Consider the following 19,132-nt stretch of genomic DNA (forward strand, 5'->3'; position numbering starts at 1 on the left):
GACCATTTTTTTTCTCAGTGCAGAATATGATATATGATTTCAACTAATTTTTTTTTATCAGAAAAGGAAATAAGTTGACAAAAAATGAACTTCCTCTGATGAAATATATAGTATTAGCAGATTTTAAAAGTAGGAAAATTTTTGCTCTTTATTTATCTAATTCTGAGGAATTAAAATCTATCGCCTAAAAAACTGATAAATTGTAAATAAACATGTTTTAATGAATTTCTTTTTGTTGCTTTTTGGAAAATCAAAATGGTTTGTTAATTTATATTTACCATGTTAAAAATATTAGAAAATTATTTGCTACTTCTTAAACTTGATTACAAGACATTATGTTTCAACTTAGATGAAAAAGAGATTAAATGTAAATCATATTCTGATTTCAGCAAACTTGTAGGATAGCATTGTTTGCAGCAGCGTTACCGATCGATTTTTCTTAGTCTAAATCTTTTTTTTTATGTAAGTCTATAATGTCTGCGAGTCTTAAGTTTTACAATTATATATAAATAGTTTCATGAAATTTTTATTATTTATATTGTTGACATTTAATTATTAGCAATTATTATTATTTTTAGTCTAGATTTAAAAATTAATATTACACTTTCAAGATTTGCCTCAATTTTCCTATTAAGAAAAATAATTTTTACTTTTACATTTCTGAATATATTTTTACTCATTATGAAACAAAATGCATCTAAATGCATCAATTTTGAAATAACTCATTCCAATCATCAGAAATTACCTAAGCCCATGCGGTATCCATCAGCAAATCTTGTACTTGCATTGTGAAAAACGTCGGCACTATCTGTTCCTTGCAAGAATTTTTCAGCATTATTCACTAAAATAATTAAACAATAAAATGTTAAAAAAAAATTCATTTCTTCGGTATGAATATATTAACTAAAGTATTAATTTTCAATAGTGCATTTCACTGTAAGAAGAAAGACATTTTAATCGCAGATCAATACATTTGAAAACCACTATTTTATTTGGTTTATTTTATAAAAATTTTGATTTTTTTTTGTCTTATCAAATAAATTTATTTGTCAACTTTATATTCGCATTGAAATGCCATGCTGGTAGCTTTACTAGTCATGGATCATGGAAGCGTATTTAAATATTTCTATTCTTGAGATTGAGAAAGGTTTTTTTCTGGAAAAATGAAAGATTCATAATATTAAGAAACATATTCATCTTTTTTTACTTAAGAGTTGATCATCATAGTCTCAAAATATATAAACATTTTTTACTTTACCAACATAGTGCATAATACCGCTTTTTATTATTTTTTCTATTTTTTAAAAAAACTCTACAAGCATAAAATATTTAACTACTATTGTTGTGAATGTTGTCAAAAAGTTTAAGTTTATTTTTATCGATCTAATATCATTGAAATTTTAAAACAAAATGTTGTTAACTTTTAAATGGAAAAAAAGTCCACTTAAGTCATGTTTACACCAGCCCCATAACTATGTGTCTATGCAAGCCTCACGAAGACATATGTTTGTTTATGCCTAATTTCAATTTATTGAAATTATACAAAAAATGAGCACAAATTAATCTAAAAATATGTAAAAAAACTGTATCATTTATACCATATTTTCATCTTCAGTTGAAATTCTGAAAATAAAAGAGCAAAGAGAAAATTTGAAAATTACTTTTGCACTTTAGGAACTTTCTTTTATAAATTTCAACTAAAGTGTTTTCGATTTGCTTAAACAACTGCGCATGGAAGTGTATACAAGTATTGCAAATTTACGATATATCACAGAAGAGATTTGACCAATAATTAAAAAAGTTATTCAAGATATATACTTTCGTCAAGTGCCTACATTAACCTTCCTCCCACCTATTTATAACCATATATATGTATTTAACACATTACACCTACTTGTCTAGAAGGTTTCAAATTTATAAATTAGTATGCCTTTCAAAAATTTCAAAATTATTAATTTTGGTTTTAAGGGGCCAGTATTTTTATATTTTTCAAATACAATTTATTCCAGAACATACTTTCTTCAGTTACTATAACATCAGTATGTCCACTTCCAAAGCTATTAATATGGTTTATTGCAGAATCAACGCTATCGACAATTTCAATTGCACATTCTAACGCACCATATTCTGTTTTCATTGACTTCACAAGAGGTGGGGAAAATGTTAAATGGCTATGTAGTCGTGGTCCTGAATAGACTGTTACCTACAAGGAAATGTAAAATGTTAAGTGTTTAGGAACAAAAAAATATGTTATGAAAATAAACTAGATATTTTCTCACGTTTTCTTTCTTTAGCATTGTACAAATTTCATTGAAGAACCCATTTTCTAAATGTGATCGATGGAGTAAAATTGTTTCCATGGCGTTAGAAGCTGCAGGATCGTCGCACTTCGAATCTTTTACTGCAATAAAAAAAATGTTTTGTAGAAAGGCATTTTTAAACAATAATAAATGTATAGAAACATGGGGAGCAATAAAACCGTGCCATTGTTCTTAAATCATACTAAGATACTATCATGATTTTTTCCTCTTACAAATTATTATGGAACTATTTATAATTCCATTCCAAGATTCGGAAAACTATAGTGACAAAATTGAGACTAGTATAACAAGTGAAAATAACATTACTCTAAACAACGAAACAATTAAAATTTTATATATGACCTTATTCTATGATCGTCTAATCTAACTAACACTGCAAAAACGCTGATGTAATATCTCTCCGAATTTGATGATGTCCAAGCAAGAAACAAAAATGTGCAGTAAAACATTTTATTTCAGGTTAATATCAAAGGGAGCTTTCATTTACAATTTAAAAGGTGCAATTTAAATCGAAACAATTATAATGGAATAAGCTTACACCAAACTCTTGAATTAAAGAAGCGAGAATTATTTTGATTTACGAAAACACCGATATTGGCGAGCGTGGAATATCGCCAGTAAAACGTTAATAGTGGAGAATTTAAGTCGGCGTGAGTTGGTAGAAGTCTTCATCAACCAAAATCTTCACTAACCGCTTTCGAAGTCTTCATCAACTAAAACAAAAGTTACTCTTTTTTCTACGTAAATTCAACAAACATTATATATACAATTGCACCGTGTGCAATCCCACAATCCAACAGCAAAACTTCCAAACCAAACTTGGCAGACTTCCAATCACAACAGATTATTTTTTTGCATCCAGCCAAATAAAAACGCCATAAAACAAAAATTCTGTTTCGCTCGAATTTTCTCGGTATAATAAATATTTTCATTACATACACCAGCTAACTCGGGTTAATCAGGGATGCGATTAAGAGAAATATTATTATTCATGTGCTTTTTAAATTTTTTGAACATTTTAATACCTGTAAACACTCATATTTTATTTCTTTTAGAAAAAAAAATCTCTGTTCAAAATATTTTTTTACTTTTTAGGGATAATTATTTCGTGGCTATCTGTACTGCGTGGGATGCAATTATCATAGATAATCCTTATCAGAACTACATGGCATAAATTAAAATAACTCCAAAACTATCTGATTGTAAAAGCTTCATTTATTAAGATATGGATATGGACGTATAATATTTGTATGAAAGCATTGATACGTACTCATTTTTAACGCAGTTTCCCTTTCAGCGTATTCATCAATGTAAATGTGACAAACCCCTTCACTATGGCCCAAAACTGGAATGCCTTTGCTTTGTTTCTGAATATCCTTCACCATTCGGGTAGAACCACGAGGTATTACTAGATCTATGTAGTTCTCCATCTGGAGAAGTTCTCCAACATCGTCACGTGTTTCAACCTGGATTTGAAAGCAAGTAAAAATTACTGACAAAAGTGAAATAGTATTTTTGCATGCAATAATAAACTAATATAGCAATAAAATGATTTTTCAACTCGGCTTAATATTACCAAAGAAATTGCTTCAGACACTCCGTGGATTGATAAGGCTTCTTCTACTAATTTCATTATATAAGAGTTCGTGTGACTTGCTTCTTTTCCTCCTTTTAGAAGTAATCCGTTTGCTGAACTGATTGCTAATGCTGCTATCTAGGTTATTAAAAAAATATTATTCATTATAGTCTTTTAAACAAATGAGATAAATATTGTTGGAATGACTGATGATGTTTGATTGAGGAAAGAATATTAATGTAATCACTGTATAAGATGAATCAATGAGGAGCCACAAAGCGGTAAGTCCCTGAGAGAGGATTTTCGGATTGCTGATGAAAGAATTAGGTTCAGTGTAGGATCGAGGAGCGAAGAGTTCAGGAGGACGAACCAGCTTACCTCTTCAAGTAGCTAGATTAGAATGTAGTTGATAGAAATGTTTACTATATTCATGATTTTAAGTTTGTATTAAATTCTGAACCATTAATAAAATAAATAGGAAAGCGCATGAATTTAATTGGATAAACTTCTGGACCTGGTTTGCAATTAGTTACTAAAAGTGAGATATAAAATATTTACTTTCAAAATCCTTTTTATCTAATTATTTTAAATATATATTTTTTTCCGCGTTTGGCTTCTTTATAACACTTACCTCAAACATCTATAATTGGATTTATCATATAATGTTACAAAAGTGAACTCAGCTTTAAATTATTTGTCATGACTTACGGCTTATTTATGGATTAAGGAAAATTTCTCAACTATGTAGCCTTAAAACATAATTTAAAACATAATTTTTAAATGCAGTATATACAAATTTTCAAATAAGCGTAGTTAAAATTAGATTCAAAGAAAAGGTCAAAATTATCAAAGTAAGTAATAAATTAAAATAAGTAAATAAATTAAAACAAGTAAATAAATAAAAATAGGAAATAAATTAAAATAAGAAATAAATTAAAATAAATAAATAAATCGAAATAAGTAAATAAATAAAATAATTTTTTGATAAGATTACAAAAATACTAATTTTAAGCTATCCGACTGAGTGAAAATCGGCAATTTCGACGAAAATTTCCTTTTTTTTTGTATCCATATTTCAACTTTAGTTCTTCAGTTTTTTAATTTAGTTCTTTAGCTAAAACTCTTTAAAATTTTGATGTTTGATTTTTAGAAATGAAGTTCAGGTTGTTCTTTTTCTTTTTTCCTTGGTATGCTGGAAGACGTAACAACTCCCGAAACTAAAATGTTTTGTGTTTTGTTTTGAGTATTTGAACCCTTATTTATTTGAATAAATTATATTTTTAGAACAAATAAAATTTATTTTCGGAAATAGATTTTCTAATTTTAATTTTGTTTTAGTTGTTAGAATTTTCTTACCTTTCAGAATTTTCTTGCATTTTCTGACGAACGTTGATTTCGTTATGCTAACATACAGTTAAAAAAAGAGTATTGTAGAATTCTCAGAAATTTTGTATGCAGATTTTGTCTCAGGTTAGCTATGTTTTGAACTAAAAGCTAAGGTCAAAGAGTAATTTCGTTATTTTCATCAAACTATAGAACTTTTCTTTATAAATTCAATAATAAACAATGTATTTTGCTCCATTTCACTGTTTTTTTTTAACTTTGCAAGATTACATTGTTTCATTTTCTCGAAGAAATTTAATTTGAAATTTATACATCACAACTTGTTGTGCAGCTGTTAGCGTGACATGAAAAACTTTTATTTCTTAAGCTTTAATTTAAAAAAAAATATATTTTATTGTTTTTCAAACTTTATCTTAAATTTATCATTTTAGGACCCTTGCTCACCAAACATAAAATTTAACCATTAATTGAGCTTTTTTAAAAAAATTGTCAAAACCAGTCGGATATCTTAAAAGAAAATTCAAAAGGTTTTAAAAATAGTTTATTTTGGAGTAGTTAGAGGCTGTAGAAATTAGAATAATTTAAACAGCTGAGATAGAACAGAGTAGTTTGGAGCAGAACCTGTGATCTTGAAAATTAATAATGCGAGAATAGTAAATATTACTTGCGGTAAGCAGTCTGGTCTGCTTTCAAATATAACGAGAAGTACACCAATGGGAACAGTTATCTGATGAAGTTCCATGCCTTCTGCAATTTTAGTTTTTTTCAGCAGCTTGCCAACAACATTATGCGTAGTTTCAGCTATTTGCCTTAAACCATCAGCTAATTCATCCAGTTTCTCTGATGTTAAACTGAGCCTGGAAAGTAAAGGTGCTGCAAGACCTGTAAAGATAATGTCATTACGTATTACGAATTATTTTTAGATTTTTATAATTGAAATACATGCAAAGGAGGAAATAAATGAAAAAAAAAACAGATGATTTTGCTTATTAACAATAGTAAACCGAGAGTGAATATTAAAATTTCTCTGGGGTTGAACAACACCTCCTAGAAGAGTAGTAGTAGTAGTTAATTTACGTCGCGCTAGAGCTGCACAATGGACTATTGGCGGCGGTCTGAGAAACATCCCTAAGGATGATCCGAAGACAAGCCATTACAATTTTGATCCTCTGCAGAGGAGATGGCACCTCCGCTTCGGTAGCCCAACGACCTGCACGCGAAGTCGAGCACTTTACGGTAGAACAGTTTAACGAGGACCGATACCGCACACCCTCGGTCCCTACGCAGACTGATCCAAGTGGTCACCTACCCGCACACTAACCGCAGCCAGTAATGCTTGACTTCGGTGATCTGCTGGGAACCGTGTCTTAACGATCAGTCCACTGCGGGACCTCCTAGAAGAGAGAAAGTCTCAGCATGTGCTACGATAAACGAGTCCAAACGTTAGGCATAGCAATCCGAACGTTTTGACATATTTCTTATTAATCCCCACTGCGCAGTTTATGTTCGTTACGCCGGACTACTATATTGATCCGTACAGAGGTCTTCTTTCATCTAGGAGTTGTTGAGTTGCGGCTTTCGTGGCAGAGAGATATTTTCCTCCTGTCAAATGCTTTGAAGCGTAGAGAGAACGCTTAAGGCTGCTTTTCTCTCATTTATGCTGCTGTTTTTTTCTAAATGTGAGAAGATTGAAAAGCCATTCTATATATGGAGCACACAAGCCTGTAAATGCACAAAATATAACGTATATTGGGATAAGAAAAAACAAAGATAAGCCTTATTCTGTCAAATTTCTTTCAATTAGAGTCCCACAGTGACCCGATCGTAAAGACACAGTTTCCGGAAGAACACCGAAGTCAAGCATCACTGACTGCGGACAGTAAGCGGATGGATGACCATTTATCAGCCTGAGTAGGGACCAAGGGTGCGTGGTATCGGTCCTCGTTAAACTGTTCTACTATAAAGTACTGGACTTCGCACTCAGGTCATCAGGCTACCAAAGCTAGGGAGTCATCCCCTCTGCAGAGGATCAAAATTGTGATGGCATGTCTTCGGATCATCTTCAGGGATGTTTCCCAGACCGTCGCCAACAGTCCATTGTGCAGCTCTAGTGTGATGTAAATAAAGTACCTACCTATCTTTCAATTAGAGCGTCGATACTTATCAAAGAATTATTTCACGGATGCATCATAACAAAAAGGGCAAGTTATTTCAAATAAGCAGTGCTGGTAGTTATAGCGAAAACATTTAAGGTCGTAAGTCATATTTTACAGTGCATAATATTTGTATGTAGCAACTCGAACCTTGTTTTTCAACCAGTAGCATTATGCTCTAAATCATTATTGTATGCGTTATCTTTATCAGGGTTGCTGAATCTCATGCCTTAATAGTTCGGTCTATATGAATTAATTTATTCAAAGTTGATCCAATTTCAACTAAGCGATAACGTAATATTTGCTTAAAAAAAGTACGATTCATTCTACGATTGCTTTGAAATATGAATAAACAATATTTACTGTCATTTTTCAGAACCCTAGTTTCTTTCAACCACGCTTAAGTTTAGTAGATGTTTGCAGTTTTATTTAATCAAGCTCTTGTTTGGTGTTAGCATTTAAGTGTAGACTTCCTACATCGATTACGGAGCATGAACCTTATACCTTCGTGAATCGGGATTATGAACTTTCTGTCCTGTCGACATTTCATAAGCACTTTGTTGTTGTAGTTGTAGTTCATTTACGTCGCAAACACATTGCCTATATGCTCTAACTTAAACACAACCGTTACTTTTCCTTCGATAGTAAGCGTCGTATTTTTTCATTGACCTAAGGCCTAAAATTTTTTGTCCCACAGTGAGCTGATCGTTAAGACATGCTTCCCAGCAGATCACTGAAGTCAAACATCACTGGCTATAATCAGTGTGTGTGTGCGTGTGTTATCATTTTGATATGTCTTCGAAGTGACTGAGGGTGTAGGGTTTGGGTCCTGTTAACGTAAAGTGCTTGACTTCGCGATCAGTTGGTCAGGCTGCCGCGGCTGGAGTGCCGTGCCCTCTGCAGAGGATAAAAATTGTGATGACCTGTCTTCGGATCATTCTCAGGGATGTTTCCCAGATCGTCGCTAATAGCCCATTGCGCAGCCTAGTGCGACGTAAATAAACTGCAACTATAAGTATGATTTTTCGGTTGTTTTTTGTGTGACGGTCATCTGTTTATTTATTTATATTCTTAATTATGCGGACTTATTTTCGTATCACAAAGAATGGCTCACAAACTTTTGTCAAGTTGAAAAAGAACATGTAACATAAACTAGGGACGGAAATCATCTTTTGGTTCGGCAGGATTCAAGCTCGGTACCTTCTCGCTTTAGAGATTTCAAGAAAAACGACTCTCCTCGGCAACGGAGGCCACTCTTTGTCATCTTCAGAATCATGCTCTGAAGAAATGAGCCTCTTACGACAAATTGAAGGCACCAAAATAAATTTTTCTATTGATTAATCAACTGTTTATTAGTCTGAACTATTATTTTTATGCGTGGAAAATCTTTGTTACATTATGATGAGATGAACTTCCGTTATTCTGTGATGTGGTGAACTTGTTTACTGATATAAAACTTGTTTTATGATGTGATGAACTTTCTTTACACTTCATGTTTTGGAAAAAAAAGGAGAAATTCTTTGGACTTTCAATGAATCCTAATTTTGAAAGGTACGTAAGCTTAACTAGTTCTTCAAATATTTTCCTTGGATTTATTCATTTTCAGTCTTTTTCTTTGAATTTATTAGTTCTGCTCAATTTTTGTTTTTAACTTTCTTAAAAAAATGCGATGAAATTAGCTTGTGAGTCAATTTTAATGATATTGTAGATAAACAGAATTTTGTTTACATGTTTTTATACACGATGTAGTTTTCATTGAAAAAACAATTTTTAAATTATGTTATCCGTTTGAATAGAAATCAGCTTATTTGAATTGCATTTTGTAAGACAAGAAATAATTAGTTATTACAATTTTCCATTATTACCAGTAAAAGCTATTTTTGCAACTTTCTGTGATATTTGCATTGAGAGTTTATATATTTTGTATCAGGAATTCTATAGAATTAGCTCCTGAGAAGACGAAATAGTTACACAGCTCGAGATTTCTCTAAACGTCATGTTTCTTGATAATTTGTGTAAATTCTGCCCAGTATAGTATTGTACTCCTATTAAATTACATAGTGAGGAATAGAAAATCTGGTTTGTTAAATGTATATACCTAGGCAGCTAAATTTTGCAGATAATCTTTATCAGATAAAATATAATATTTACAATTTAGCAACCCCAAGATCAGTATATAATTGAAGTTAAGAATATTTGGATTTCGAGTAAGAAAGTTGCAAATGAGATCGCATTAAAATATTTTATTTAGTTTTTTTTCTCTGTCTGTAATATGTAATGATCATTGCATTAACTTTGAGGAACTACTAAAATATTTTATTTAGTTTATTTTGTGTGTGTGTTACATAAGAAACTTTGCATTAAACTTGCGCAATGAATACTAAACTGAAAAATTTCATATTTAAACGAAAATATGTTAACAAGCTTACCTGAAGCAATACTTTCACGAATATCATTTGCGTTTGCTTTTAATATCTGTTCCTTACGGGCCTCTAAAAGTTCAGCTAAGCTTAAAATTATTTCAGCTCGTTGGACTCCAGTAAGTTTAAGCAATTTTCGACTACCTTCTCGAGCTGAAATAAAATAAATAATATGAACAACACAAAATTTCCACAATTGTTATAGAGAATTGTTTCTAAAATTAGTAGGAAGAAAAGAAATCATGCCTGAAAAATTGAATCTGTTAAATACTAGTGTAGCGCAGTAAATTTTATATTTGATCCCTTACATTTAAAATATTTGTAGCTTTATTTTAAAAACAAAATGCACAGAAAGTTCCATAATGAGCATTCCTCACTATATAGTTTTTGAGTATCTGGTAAAATCCTAGTATAACGTTTGGTGCAATTTGGAAAAATGCCACCACACCGAAATGAAGCATTGATGCTTATCGCCAAACTGTTGGTACATCGGGAAAAAGTACACAGGGCAGTGGCACTAAAAGAAGACAAAACTGAAACTCAACTATTTAAAAAAAATTTCTAGTCTAAAATGCAACTACAGACTCCAAACTTTATCGCCTTCCCAAACAACGCCAATGTCACCAAATATATACTGGAATTAAACCAAGAATCTTTTCAAAAGATAAACCAATAAATGTTCACAAATCAATACCAAAACTTAGAGAAAACAGAAATACTATTGAAATCGCGCTAACCACTGTTCTGAAAGACAGGATTGAAATATTAAAACTTGTTTGCCTCAGGAGATTTTGGGGTGTGGCTATTAGACACACATTTAAGTTTCAGCTGACAATCGAACTGGCTTTGGTCTTAGTTATTCAATCTTTCTCTCAATTTGACAGATTTCGATGGTCTTTTTTAATTATTTTTTTCTTCATTTATATTTATTTGTGACCAAATATTTGTATACGACTTTAACTTTTCTTTTTTGATAAGAATAGAAAAAATACATATAAGAGTGGTCATTATGGAACACCCTGAATATTTTGAACTCATCGAGAGTGCAAAATCTCTATAATTAATTCCGATTGACCCTCCGTGACATTAAAATATTTTTTTGGTCACGTAAAGTTATCAGAGCTTCAAATAATGCCTTTTATCACTTCTTAGGTATTCATAATTCATTTTTAAATATTTTTTTTCTACCAGAGAGATAAAATGAATTATTCCTAGATAAAAATGATTTTTTTTTTCAACTTAGTTTTTATTTTTAAAAGCGTGAAAATTTTATTTCTTGAAGAAAAAATAGGCTAATTAAATTACTCAACAAAAACAAAAAATAACCAAACTTTTTAATTTTAATGGCATGGTCATAGTCTCCCTGAGAGCTTTACGTGTAAACTGGCAAGATGAGAGCTTTGCATATATCTGAAGGTAAATGTGAAGTTTGGACTAACCTATTATATTTCAATCTTTTAAGTTGATTTGTTTCGTTTTAAATAAGTTTTTTTGGTAGTCACTTCCTGATATTCTGTCTTGGCCATGCTCAACAAATCAAATTTAAGAACATCACGATGCTTTTTTCACGTTTTAAAAAATAAATTTTTAATGCTTGTGCAACGAAGAGAAGTATTTTTTTTCTGTCGTAATAGAACTATTTTCAACTAACGCCATCTATTGTCGCAAGAAGGATTTACATTATTTTATTTAATGTCTTCTGACAACAAAAACTATTTACAGTCAGACGATTTCCATCGATTGTTAAAAAAAAATCCCCAAATTTATGTGCCGTAAATGTTTTGTAATTTTTTTTCGTTTTATTTTAAGTGTTGTACCCGTTTCGTGCTCTCACAATTTAAATGATTTAACGAATTATTTCATATTTTTAAGTTAAGTTCCTTAATTTTTAAGGCAATTTGCTTCAATTTTTTTTCATTGAATCACACATGTTTTAAAGGAATGTTATTGAAATAACTAAACACACTTACCATTAATAGCATTCGTTTCCACAGTAACAGTCACGTTTTTATTATCAGTGAAAAACGTTCCGATTCGTTTACCTTGTACTATCTGACTTACTGCATGTTCATCTGTACCATTACAGATGACAACAGCAATACCACGTTCTAATGCCCAGCTTCCAGCAGCAACCTAAAAAATCATTTTAATATGTTAAGTCTTTTACATATTCAATGCATCTGATGAAAATTAATCAGTTAATCCAAAATTTTATTGTATATCTGAATAATGGTTATTTACATAGTAACCATTAATCAGGTTATTTTTTTTTCAAATTTTGTTTTATTTATTTTTAAAAGACAATTGGTTTTACCACTTAGAGGTTTTACCTTACGAAAGCGTGCTTGGTATTTTTTTCAGGTTAAATATTTCAGTAATATCAAAGTAAACTATTCAACAATAAAAATGTTATTAAAATTAAGCATAATAAGTCCGCAAATACTACATGTATTCATAAACAACGTTTGTAATAGTGTTTTTTTATGAGTATTTAGTTTGTTCACTGACTACTTATCTGTTTTTTTTTCTCCTTTTTCATAAATGAAAAACATAATGCTAAGATTTATTATTTACCCATTTTGACCCAACGTGAAATATACGTCATTGGAATTTTGAGAATTCTATGAGAATTTTACTGATTTAAAAAAAAGACTGCTTTTACATCAAACATATGTTTTTTCATTCTTTTCAATAGCCAAGAAGTAGCTAACAGAAAAAAAAAATATTCATTTCGTTAAAATAAAAAAATCGTATTTCAATCAGAGCTTAGCGTCATGGCATATTTGAAAAATTATCTGTCTTTAATGGTTAAGTTATTATTAACCAAGCTTTTAAGGAAAATATTATGATCAGAAAAACATAATTTTTATAAAATTTTTTTTATCCAATTTATTATTTTGTTTTTAATTGCATTTTATATACTTAGTTATCGTATTCATATGTATTAAAGTACTTCAATTGTAACGTTGGTGATTTTGCACTTAACATTTATATGAAAAAAAAAACATTGTGCAGAAAAAAATGTAGATTTCAAAATGTAGCCCTCATCGATACTTGTAAATATACTTAATAGCAATGTGAATTTTATTGAAATTGAAATTTCATGAAATGAATCTTTATTAAAAAGGAATTTTCAATGAAAATTTTATCTCATAATATGAAGATTTTAGCTATTCCTTACACGTATGAAACAGTTTATTTCAACTTATTGGATAAAAAAAAGCTTTGCAATATCCTAAAACTCTAGAAAAAATTAAAACTAACTTTTATTTCGTACCTCCAACCCTACACTGGATTTGGATAAAAATTACCGTCTATCCTAGTCCATTGTAGGCAGAAGCGGGGGTAAATAAGCAATATCATAAAACACTAGATACAATTAAAACTAACTACCTTTGATTCCATACCTCCAGTTCCTACACTGGACTTCTGACCGAAATGGATATTTCCGTCTAAGAAAGGGCAGTAACTGTATAAAAATCGAGCACCATCTTGGTTGGGAGGATTGGTGTAGATACCATCTACATCGGACATCAAAATCAGCAGATCAGCGTGCATTTCAGCTGCTAAATGAGCAGCTAAGCTGTCATTATCTTTAACATTTATTACTTGCTAAGAAAATACAGATAAAGAATTAATGGCTTATAATTCAGTTATTGGTTTTAAGATATAAAAAAATTAGATTTAAAAAAAATATATTTACCCCTTTTTCATCATACTTTGCATCACCAAGTGAGTAATCAACGTCAGGAATTGAAACGGTATCGTTCGTATTCACAATAGGAATGATGTTCAATGCAAGAAGCTCTAAAACAGTACTTTTTAAATTGGTGCGGCTGTCAGGGTTATAAAAATCAGGTTTGGTGACCAAGACCTAAAAACAATCCAATATCATGTATTTTAAAACAAATTTATATTCATCTTTAGTTATTCGGATTTTTGTGAATCTCTGTAATTGTAATTAAAATATCATTGCTACCTTTTAATATTAACATTTATTTAAACATAGAAATAGTGTAAATTTAAAATAAAATAAAAAGAATAAAATAAATAGAATACATTCATATAAATTTCAAATTTATAGATTACATTAAAAAAAATTTCAAATTTATGGATTACATTAAAATAAATTTCAAATTTATAGAAAAAATGTAAATTTCAGAATATAAGCTTACATGATTTTAAATGATGTATCATAGTATGATGAATTTTAAAACATAAACTAAATCAAGAAAAGGAACGCTACTACTTCTAAACATCAGATGAGCATTTCTTTATTAACTATTGCTACGAATTTTTAATTATGTGTATAATTTTGTGAATATTCTTTTCTTTTGAGTCTTAATATCTCAGACGGATACATAACGAACAGTTTAGTTCAGTTAAAAGATTTGCAAGAAAGTTGCGTTATTCTAACGAAATTTAGACGCATAACGTTTTTTTTATGAATGACTAGTTTGGCGACATTTCAGCCAACTTGACGGTAATCTTGCCAACCTATTGACCATTTTGGTGACAGAATGATAGTTCTGGAAAATTCGAATTTCGAAGCGATGGGACTAATATTTACGGAGTTATACGAGAATCGTTTCGAATCATCAATTGGCTGAAGTTACTGGGTTTCCTCGCCAAGCCTATATAAATATATATATGTATCCTGTCAAAGAGTAACAGAGAGTATTAGTCTGCTTGGGACCTGCAATAATGTTCTGATATGAGAGTTCATTGAACCCAATGAGGTTTTAATGCTTGCGAGTTGCTGTGTACTGATTGTTACTTGAACTGAAATTGAGTGCTGGAAATAGCTGTATTTTCTGGAAGATCTTACTAATAGAATTTTGGAGTCATAAGAACTGTTTCATTCTCCTCTAACCAAAACGAACACCTGTGCTGTGTACACTATTGTATTTCTTAGGAAATGACATTAATACTTATGGAAACAAGCTAGTGGTGTTCAAACAGAAGTGCTTTACAAAATCTAAAAACAACATTTTCTTCTATAACAAAAATTCATTAAAATAGCGTAAAATTCAACGTTTTACTTTTTAACTGTAAAACGTTTCCTTTTTAGAGTGTTCAATTTCATAAAAAATTACCCCTTTAATAATAAATGTTTAACCAGTGAAGAATTTTTGATTTCAAGATGCTAAAAAAACATATCACTGTGAAGATTTGAAGAACCTACTATTTGAAGAACCTACTAGAACTGTTATTTCTTTTTCCACTCTAGTATACTTCTTTATCTCAGCGATTATATTTTTTGCATAATTTCTTTTAACGTAAGAAGTATTTTATGCAAAAAAAAATAAAATAAAATTCAATTAAATCTGGTTCACGCACAGCGTGAGCTAAGTATCTCACTCAGCATAAATGTTTTGAGTGCTTGGCGAAAGTTAATTTACATTTAACTGCACACTGGATTTACAAAATGATTATTTTACTGACTGGTCTTCTAATTACAGAATATCCTCATGGCCAAACTGCATTTGTGGCAAAGTCCTGGGCTTTATGGTTAAGGGTTTTGTATAACCTAGGTACATGCTCAGGGTTTGGAGGAAAGGAAAGGTCAAACTGCATAACAATTTTAAGATTTTTGCAGATAAAAATATAATTACTTGTGCTATATGTACTCCATACTGAGCAAACATGACGTCATAGAGTGCCATCAGTCCTTAAAGAGATTAAAGTAAAAGCGACATTTAAATTACAAGGCTATTAAATAAAACATTTATTAAAATAATATAGACTGAAATTCATATTGTGTATATATATATATATATATATATATATATATATATATATATATATATATATATATATATATATATATATATATATATATATATATATATATATATATATATATATATATATGATCATGTCATGATTTCTTTTATTTCATGATTTTTTTCAAAATAAGGTTTTTTGCGATATCGACACATATAAAGAATAATTTTTATCTTAGGATAATTATTCTTTATTCAGAAATATCGCATTATTTATGGCAATTAGATGTGTCTTGACAACGACTATTTGCTTATACCATTCTTGTTTCTCTACCATTTAGTTTTTTATTTTTATTTTATTCATGTTTTTCATGTTAATTTGTGTTTATATATATATATATATATATATATATATATATATATATATATCAAACTATTTTAAAAATGTTTTCGATTTAAAATCCAAAACAACTTCAATAGCTAAAAAGGGGGGCTAAAATCTACTGAAGTGATATATTTTTACCTATAAATTTACCTTGCATAAATTGAATTTGTAATTTTAGTAAATCATTTTCTTCAAGATTTTATGACATTGTGAGAATATTTCAGATTAAATTAACACTTTAAACATAAATTAGTCTTTTTGTGTGCATGCTTGCTAATAACGTAAAAGCAAAGAAAACTAATAAAAAAAATTTTTTTTTAGCAGTTTGTAACTTATGTAGGCAGTTATGGGGTGGTTAGTAAATAATTACTACTTTCCAGTGTCATGTCATTCGTTCACAATATCCAAAATATGAATGCTATAGATAAAAATATCGTAAAAATTATAAAAATAATCCAAATTTTAAATGGCAACAGAGGCATTAACCCTAAATAAACTAAATGTTTATGTGCTCGTATATATGGCCTAGATCAGTTTATTTTCAAATCCGAGATCTAAATATTAAGTTAAATCATTTTAAATTGTCATTGAAAGTGGTTAAAAAAAAGTTTGATTGATGGCAAATTCTTTTTAGCGATTTTACAACTGTAAACTTTTTAGTGGAGAAAGCAATCTAAATTGTTATGAGTCAGGGAATTTGTGTTGAAATCTGATTCATAAGCTTAACGGGAAAAGTTTGTTTGGAATTCGTTCAAAAAAAAAAAAAAAAAAAAAAAAAACTTAATTTCTGTCATTAGACGAAAATAAATTCCATTTTAGCAGTTATGGAACAATTGAAATTTGTATTGTTATCAGGCACAAAGATGTAGCTTGAATTTGAGTATTCTTGGGAGTCGTAAAGTGGTTGTTAGAATTTCAATTGCAAGATTTAATCCTCACAGGCCTGAAATCAAGTTTCTATAAATGTAGTAAAATTCATTATTTACCTGATTGTCCAACGGCTGCAGCTGCTCGAGGTTCTGGTCTGACTACTCCCTATAACAGATAATAATTTATTATCAATTATGATAGAAAAATAAATAATTTTTAATAAGATCTTATTAAATTTTTTTTAGATTAAGATGAATAATGAGGAATATATAGCGATGAATCTATAATAAATTAGTAAAAGTGTTTTTAAATAATCACCATTATAAAATATGAATAAAAAAGTGGAATGTACATATTTTAACTGGATAAATAAAAGTAAAATTTAAATATAAGAATCAATCTTAGTAACATTGTTGAAAATTAGTGCCCATTTGTCTTGCACTACTCAAACAGAGCAATCAAATCTTTAAATACATCCAAATTTAAATCTAATATCAAAATCTCTAAAATAAATCTAATATCAAATTTAAATCTAATCTTTAATATTTTATTCTAAATCTAATATCAAATTTGAATCTAATCTTTAATATTTTATTATAAATCTAAAATCAAATTAAAATCTAATTTTTAATGCTTAAATTTAGGTTTAATAATCAATTTAAATATAATATCTAATGCGACATAATATCCATGTAAACCGTATGCAATTTATGGGATGCGGAAAAAAAATAAATGAATTAGTTTAATTAAATTTTCTTTTAATTACAAAACAAAACTATTCCTGGCGTTTAAAAAGCATAGTTAAAATTAAATTCGAATCTAATGTCTAATGTAATATTATATCCATCTAAACCGTATGCAATCTATAGGATACAGAAACAAAAAATTAAATTAATTTAATTAAATTTTCTTTTAATTAAAAAAACTCTTCTTGACGTTAAATAAGCCTATTAACCAACCAATTTGATTTTTAAAGAATCTTGTTTTTTTATTATTCAAGGAAATAAAATAAAATAAAAGATGTCTAAAATCATCCTTTAATATGTTTAGAACTACAGTTAATTGAAAGGTCTTTCAAATTTTTAATACATTATAATTTTATACAGCTTTATTTGGCCAAGAAACATTAATTTTGTAACATTGAAATACGAATGTCACGTTCAGTAAGCAGAAAACATGCATTACCTTTGCATTAAAATAACCCATTATTCAAAACTTACTTGAACTAGAGATTTATTTTGTGAAAGTGTCTCTCTCATAGACATAGACATCCTCATTTCAGCATTCAGTCTTTGCTTTCCGAATGCCACTGCTCCACTAGTAACCATTAGCATCTCTTTTCCTTCATTTTGAAGTTGAGAAACCTATGGATAAATGAAGAGATATATAGTTGTATTTTTTATATATATATATATATATATATATATATATATATATATATTTATATATATATATATATATATATATATATATATTTATATATATATATATATATATTTATATATATATATATATATTTATATATATATATATATATATTTATATATATATATATATATATATATATATATATATATATATATATATATATTTATATATATATATATATATATTTATATATATATATATATATATATTTATATATATATATATATATATATATATATATATATATATATATATATATTTATATATATATATATATATATTTATATATATATATATATATATATATATATATATATATATATATATATATATATATATATATATATATATATATATATATATATATTTATATATATATATATTTATATATATATATATTTATATATATATATATTTATATATATATATATTTATATATATATATATTTATATATATATATATTTATATATATATATATTTATATATATATATATTTATATATATATATATTTATATATATATATATATTTATATATATATATATATTTATATATATATATATATTTATATATATATATATATATTTATATGTATATATATATATATATATATATATATATTTATATGTATATATATATATATATATATATATATATATATATATATATATATATATATATATATATATATATATATATATACAGTCGACTCGTGTTATAACGACCCTGTGAAGGAGTCCCAATTCACATCCATAAAAGATAACGTTATTTTACTCTTGCTATAACGACCGTAAAAAAGATCAACTCCTAATATAACGACCCTCTCTTTTCTAACTTCCTATTGGAAAGTGGGGTTGAATGGTTGACCTTGAACAAGCACACATATGTTAAGTCCTCTTAACATGTAAC

At 28.4% G+C, this 19,132-nt stretch overlaps 1 protein-coding gene across 2 annotated transcripts in view; it reads right to left on the reverse strand.

Moving 5' to 3' along the window:
- LOC107452038 (delta-1-pyrroline-5-carboxylate synthase) overlaps positions 1 to 19,132 on the reverse strand; it is a 44,230-nt gene that overhangs the window by 1,657 nt on the left and 23,441 nt on the right. For both annotated transcript variants that reach the window (XM_087166161.1, XM_087166162.1), the window contains exons 3-15: positions 18,016 to 18,159; positions 16,912 to 16,960; positions 15,430 to 15,485; positions 13,518 to 13,688; positions 13,208 to 13,426; positions 11,785 to 11,947; positions 9,824 to 9,967; positions 5,906 to 6,123; positions 3,898 to 4,035; positions 3,592 to 3,787; positions 2,280 to 2,401; positions 2,017 to 2,203; positions 746 to 841 (exon numbers count right to left, since the gene is read on the reverse strand). In XM_087166161.1, coding sequence (XP_087022287.1) covers positions 746 to 841; positions 2,017 to 2,203; positions 2,280 to 2,401; positions 3,592 to 3,787; positions 3,898 to 4,035; positions 5,906 to 6,123; positions 9,824 to 9,967; positions 11,785 to 11,947; positions 13,208 to 13,426; positions 13,518 to 13,688; positions 15,430 to 15,485; positions 16,912 to 16,960; positions 18,016 to 18,159 — 1,903 coding nt within the window. The remainder of the gene's footprint in view (positions 1 to 745; positions 842 to 2,016; positions 2,204 to 2,279; positions 2,402 to 3,591; positions 3,788 to 3,897; positions 4,036 to 5,905; positions 6,124 to 9,823; positions 9,968 to 11,784; positions 11,948 to 13,207; positions 13,427 to 13,517; positions 13,689 to 15,429; positions 15,486 to 16,911; positions 16,961 to 18,015; positions 18,160 to 19,132) is intronic.

The sequence above is a fragment of the Parasteatoda tepidariorum genome, chromosome 6 (assembly GCF_982258835.1).
Source record: "Parasteatoda tepidariorum strain Cologne lab strain chromosome 6, Ptep-v5.0, whole genome shotgun sequence".
Taxonomy (NCBI): Eukaryota; Metazoa; Arthropoda; class Arachnida; order Araneae; family Theridiidae; genus Parasteatoda; species Parasteatoda tepidariorum.